We start from the raw sequence: 6549 nt of genomic DNA on the forward strand, positions 1-6549 counted from the left end.
TAAGGTTACACGTTATCTCTGCGCGTTACAGGGCATTTTTTTCTTAGGCAATACAAGTCAATCTTGTGTCCAAACGAGACTCCGCTGAGACACGGCCTCTCCTCAAAGACCCATGAAATCATTTTGAGTGCTTGTTGCGTGCCCTTTTCAGGGCAGGTTGGGTTTCTGTTATGTTAGTCAATCATTTATACTGTGTCTAGATATACAATGTTTACATTCCATTGTCATTTGATCTTATGCAATCATTTTTTTTTTTTTTAAAGAAAAATTGATGTTTTTCAAATATATATATATATGTGTAATCGCAGATGTTAGTTATTATTACAACCAGTACTGTTCATCATTGCATATAGGGCCCAAATATATGTCTGGTGTTTTTTTGTGTTTAAAAAAAAAAAAATATGGAAAAAGGAACACTTGGTCAAACTTTCTTGACGTTGGTGACAATATAATGTTTCCTCTGTGTGTGTGTGTGGTTTAAGATTTGTGTTTTGCTAAGATTTTATTGCAAAGCCCATGTGTTTGTTACGTATATGCATGTACACTATGGCTCCAAACCAAAGTTCCTCAACCCTTTTCCAACAAACTAGTTCTATGCTGAGATGGCTGCTCTTGCCTGCCTTTCATTCCTGTACAGACACATACAAACACACACAATCTTTTATCAAAGGAACAGATGCTGGAATATTTTTTTCTTGTCCCCATGGTTACGAGCTGGCTCTTGGGTGAATCCAGCCAAGTCTAGGCTACTATGTTGCTCTTGGGCAGAAGCAGCTGGTACAGATTGTGCCTTTCAGAAAAAGCAAAATAAAATCACAAAGGTCTTGATCTCTCTTTGCAGGTGCCTTTCAACACAATGTGTCTTAGTTTTTCAAAACCTTTTTTTTTTTAATGCATATACTGGATTGTCAAGGGGCATCTTTGGGGTGCTGAGATGTTAAGGCTTTGATGTGACCAGTCGGAAAACAGTAGATCTCATTTAGAAGATACATGAGGGCCAGAGTATGATGGTGTGTTCTTTTTTATTATAATTGTGTTCGCTGTCCTACACTTTGAAATGTGTTTGATGTAGATTGTTTGTGTTTGACACATTAGGGAACTAATGTGTGAGGGACCAACCTTTTACACTGCTCTTGGGCACCGATGTGCTCTTCGACCAAGGTTCATTTTACAAAAAATATATCACTCAAGACTTGTCCTTGTGTGAAAAGTCTGAAACTGAAAAGACATGTCTGTTTTTTTTTTTTTAAGTTTGCGTTGGTATATGCATTTAACCTTTACAACAACAGCAAGTGAAATGCATAATTGCACAGCATTTGATTCACTATAATCTCAATTTAAATGTGTGTCTTAAAATCATTTAGTGCATTTGACACGGACTGGTTGTGTATACTATTTTTGTACCACAAGACATTAAAGCAGCTTTGGGTTTTATATCAGAAAAAGTCTCTTGCTTGTAGATTTTCAGTCGCGAAAAGATTTGTATCGGAAGAAAAGTTTGTGAAGCAAAGCAAAGATGATCCATCCTTCCTAGACTCTACGTGTATTTTTGTAGATATTGCTGCAATAAAACTGTTTAATCCCCCAAAATGTCTCAGTATGTACCTTTCAGAATTCCTCTTGCACATGTAGAGTCGAACTAGTCTGTTTATTTCAGTCTCACAAGCGTGGGAACAGCTTTGACGATTTACACCCACAAATGGAAGTTCATTTTCACTCCCGCCCACGAAACTACTTCCCTATTGAGTGTTAGCCTTCAAATATTTAAGGGCTCAATCTAATCAACGACCTGATAAATTGCATACAAGTAACTTATACAAATTACTCGTGTAATGGCGAAAAGATTGATGTGCCACTACGGGCATACTAAGATAGGAACTTGGGGCATCTGTTTCCCTCCGGGTAGTGTTTAGAGTAGCACGGTGTGACGTCTGAAAAGCCACAACAACCAGGAACAGGATCTAACTTTGGTCAACGAGTCTCACCAACGAAGTCGAGTAGGAGTTAACGCAGCCTGCATTTCGGGGAAAGTACCGTCTGAAGTTGTCTTAAGAAGATACGCGTTTTCCCCAAACCATTCTGAGCACCACCCGTGTATCCAGAAGCTAGTTAAAATGACATTTCGTGTAGTTTTCGTGCTGGTGACCATTCTCTGGGCTCTCATTGTTGCTGATGATACCACCACCAGTTCCACAACAGCAACGACTGCCAAACCGGTCATCAGCGTAACAACGATGAATAGCAGTTTGGTTGTCACCAAAACCAACAGCAGCAAGACGCCTCATGACATAAAGGGAAGCTTGGGTTTTGACGTGGACAGCTCGACGATACAAAGGGCCCTGTATGTTCTTATCGGAATCACCGTCATTGGAGTTCTGTATTTCCTTGTAAGAGCTGTTCGGTGAGTATGGCCATCATATGCTCCATCGTTTTATAGCATCTCAGAAAAGTTATTTCTATCCTAAAAGTTGGCCTGAGAAGTCAATAGAGGGAAACAACGTTAAAGGTGTTAGCTGTTTTTTCAGGACAGCTTAATACTTATTGTTAAGGCTACACGTGTCTCTAATATATCTCTGCTATGTTGCCCATTACCAAGAAATATTGCTCAGAATATAAGCAGAGAACCTCTACGGAGAACCCCTATGGGGAATTCTCATTTATAAATGACCACAGAATATGTAACCTCTGTGCCTTCTTGTTAGGCTGAAAAAACCTGGTGTTACACAGCGGAAGAAATATGGGCTCCTGTCAAACCAAGACGATGACAACATGGAGATGGGAGCGTTGGATAGCGACGAGGACGACACCGTGTACGAGGCCAGAGCTTTGAGGAGGTAGGTCAAACCCTTGAAAACACCTAAGCGAAGAACTTTGCACTGCTAGAAAAAATTATAATTTAAGCAAGTGTCATGACAGTCTTGTTAGCCTTAGTTAACCTTCAGAAATTAGGCTTTTCTCAGGGTCTGTAACCAATTCCTTGGATGAAGCCTTCTGTGCTCCTGTTCAGATGGCTCTGGCCAAGTTAACGCTGCAGTGTATGTGATTGTTTGACTGATGTACTCTTCTGTGCAGATAAGATAAGGAACAAGACTGCTGGAAATCTGAAGGAGTATGCATTGATCTGGATTTGGACTTTGGCCTCCTGGGGGGTGTCCTTTGAACCTCTATGATGAGATGAACTGAAATTTGCTGACCAAATGGATATTTCCACCTACTGTGAGAACCACAGTTACAAATAAGAGATATTCAGACGACCAATCAAGATTGCTGTTTGCTCTTGGTGCCAAAGTTGCCATTTTTTTGCGGTTGCCAGGCTAGAACCAGTTCCATCCAATCTGTCTACCTTTCCATTCTGCTTAGTTTCTCCCGTTATTAAAGATAGTCTCTGACTTGGATTGTTTGAAGTCACACATTGACACTTTGCTCTCTTTGCATTCTGTTCTCTTGATATTTTCTAGAACTGCGGTGGTTCTAAGTGAAATAGGTTTTTTTTTTACCATTATTATTTTATGTTGAAGTTGTGTATTTTATGTCATGTTTCTTAGCCTAATGCTAGTGCCTTGTCAAGGTTTCATGCCTGTCAGAGTATCCTGTTGGATCCTGTCTATTGTTGAGCTGGGTGTCAGACTTCCTCCTTCACAAACAGAGCATGTGAAAGTTGATCTCTGATGCCAGATGGATTCTCAACAATGCCTCCTCTGAATCTGGTTCATAAAGCCAGAGGTCCGCATGTCTCTGTTTGCCAAGTAGGCCTCCACCGTGTTTTCTCTGGTGTTAATGATTTATTAACAGCTATGGTCTTTTGCTTTGAACAGACAGTGTTCACCTGACGTGTTCGGTTTGTTTTATCTGTTACAGGCTCATTTTATAGTAGCGTCAGTCCTTACGGCTGCCCCAGGTGCATTTCAACCTTGCTGAAGAACAGCTGTCATCTGATTTCATGGAGGCAGGGCACTCTTGTAAAGAGTCTTATTTGTCATAAAAAGATGCAATCTATTTATCAACCCTTTTTGATTGACACTTAAAGATTGGTGTACATTGATGTAGCCAAAGATATTTATAATGCTGTAGTGCTGTGACCTGCGGATGGCAGCTGTTGTTGTAAACGTTTTTTGCATCCTTACCCGATGCTAACTCCCATTTATTCTCTTCGCGGACAAAGAGCAAACTGGGAGACTAAGCCAGTTTGACACAGCACTTTACCCCACTTAACTCTGGATTAGCGTAATGAATAGTGCCTCCAACCTGTTAAGAGAGAGGTTAGCTTTATTGACTCCAGAGTGGGAGGTTTTCCTCGGACTGTGCAAATCAAAGAGGCAAACTTAGCGGAGGTATTGCCCACATCAGGCTTAATGCTATCTGTTTATTGACCCAGGCAGGGTGGAGACTTCTCACACTCTCCCCAGCTCATCTGAAGCCAAAGCAGGCAGTCAAGCAATCTAGTCCTGACCACCCTACCAAATAACCCTGGGTGTTTATCCACTCATTCAATGGTCCATCACACTGTCACTTCATCAGCTGAGTTTTTATTTGTCAGGTCTTCTCATTAGGAGTGGTTTGTCCTCTCCTAGGAAAACATTGGTGTCTATTACGTTCTGCTGGTCTGCCTACTCTCCTTCTCTGTATGCATCAAAGGTCATGTAAACACGTCTTTATTTCACAATTGTGCATTCCTCAGAGTGGGTGAGACGAGTGATTCAACGTTTTTAATATTTAGTTCTCTTTTTTTCTCAGTTCAGGAATCTGCTGTATCTTAACAGTATGTTTGAGCACATGTACACTGTAAATGTTGCGTAGGGTTTTGACGGGGGCCAAATAATGTGTGTGTGTGTACAGTAGAGAGGTTGTTTTGTATTGAGGATGAGAGCGCTAGCTGACTACATAACCAGCTTTCAATTTATATCTGACAATCTGCACCTTGGACCAGGGTATGGTTGAACTATGCCACGAGAAGAGCCTGGTGTCCTGTGACATCATGACTGCAAATGTTAAGGGTTTCAAAGGCTTTTGTTTATCATTCAAAGGGTTTTATTTGGGGTTTTTTTCCTTGAAAGGGCTGGAAGAAACAAGTTTTGTGTGTGTGTGTGTGTGTGTGTTTCCTCTCAGTCCCAATCTCAGTATGTTTGAGTGTAAGTGTGTAAGACTTCTCAAATGCAATAAAGGATGTTTGAATTTGACAAAACAATGAAACTGGGCTCTTTCTTAATGTGTGGGGCGGCAGAAAGATTTAAGCAGTGTAAAATGCCAGTGCTAACTCGGAAGGAAATGTTCCTTGTCTCCACCTTCATGTTCTGTTTATTTGTGTTTGGCTGTGTGGTGTACACATGAAATGTAAAATCCCCTGATGCACTCATCACATCCGCAGGCCACCAGCAGCAGCAGAGTGGGCATGACGAGACTAGGAACAGCAGGCACCACCACCCAATGCTACTCACTGCCACCCAATGCTACTCAATGCTACCCAATGCCACCCAATGCTACTCACTGCCACCCAATGCTACTCGCAGCCACCCAATGCTTCTCAATTCCACCCAATGCTACTCACTGCCATTCAATGCTACCCAATGCTACTCAATGCCACCCAATGCTCCTCAATACCACTCAATGTAGGGCTGGGCGATATGGGTAAAAAATTATCACGATAGATATTTATATTTTCATTCGACAACGATATAAGACGATATAAACTAGAAAATGCATTTCCTGAAGGAAATACCAGTGCATGAAATGCAAAAGTTAGGAAAGGAAGAAGAAAAGAAAGAAGAGTGAAAGAAGGAAAGAAGAGTGGAAGAAGGAAAGAAGAGTGAAGAAATGAGAGAAGAGAGGAAGAAGGAATGAAGAGTGAAAGAAGGAAAGAAGAAAAGAAAGAAGAGTGGAAGAAGAAAAGAAAGAAGAGTGAAGAAAGGAAAGAAGAGTGAAAGAAGGAAATAATAGTTGAAGAAGGAAAGAAGAGTGAAAGAAGGAAAGAAGAAAGGAGAGTGAAGAAAGGAAAGAAAAGTGAAAGAAGAGTGGAAGAAGGAAAGAAGAAAGGAAAGAAGAGTGGAAGAAGGAAAGAAGAGTGAAAGAGAAAAAGAGAGTGAAAATATTGAAAAAAGGAGATAAAAATGGAGTGAAGAAGAGAGATTGAGTGTGAGAGAAAGTAGACTGAGAGGGATAGAGAGAAAGATGGAGAGATGGAGAGAAAAAAAAGTAGAGAATGGAAGCCAAGGTGTCTTAATGTTCCTATACAGTTAAATTGAGAGGGACAGAGAAGAGGTTCCTTGGATTTGGCGCAGGTGTCAGTGAAGCACAGGTGCAAGCCAGTTTAAAGACCCTATTATGATGTCATAATGGCCCAATGTAAGTCAATGGGAAAATTTAGATTCGTTTTTATTTAATATCTTAAAAAATATAAAGTTTAGAAAAGTGAAAAAGACATAGCATAAGTGTCCTTTACAAGACCTACGCGACAAAGTTTGAATGAAGTTTCTATGTTAAGCGGTTCGGGCTGAATTAATCGCAGAAAAAGGTGAGAAGAAGAAGAAGCCTAGGAATAACTAGAAAATGCAT

General features: G+C 40.6%; 1 protein-coding gene across 1 annotated transcript; it reads left to right on the forward strand.

The window, feature by feature from the left end:
* Window positions 1-1980: 1980 nt before the first annotated feature.
* On the forward strand, window positions 1981-3416 carry fam174c (family with sequence similarity 174 member C). The gene is made up of 3 exons (XM_080831977.1): window positions 1981-2401; window positions 2703-2834; window positions 3073-3416. The coding sequence occupies exons 1-3, from the start codon at window positions 2115-2117 to the stop codon at window positions 3074-3076; spliced, it is 423 nt and encodes a 140-aa protein (XP_080688103.1). The 5' UTR covers window positions 1981-2114; the 3' UTR covers window positions 3077-3416.
* The last annotated feature ends 3133 nt before the right edge of the window (window positions 3417-6549 follow it).

This window comes from Sprattus sprattus, assembly GCF_963457725.1.
Source record: "Sprattus sprattus genome assembly, chromosome: 2".
NCBI classification, from domain to species: domain Eukaryota; kingdom Metazoa; phylum Chordata; class Actinopteri; order Clupeiformes; family Clupeidae; genus Sprattus; species Sprattus sprattus.

Bases quoted from the DNA above. Each gene is read 5' to 3' on its own strand.
- fam174c (XM_080831977.1), top strand. From the start codon at position 2,115: ATGACATTTCGTGTAGTTTTCGTGCTGGTGACCATTCTCTGGGCTCTC. The intron at 2,402-2,702 runs GTGAGTATGGCC...CCTTCTTGTTAG, and splicing joins TTCCTTGTAAGAGCTGTTCG to GCTGAAAAAACCTGGTGTTA.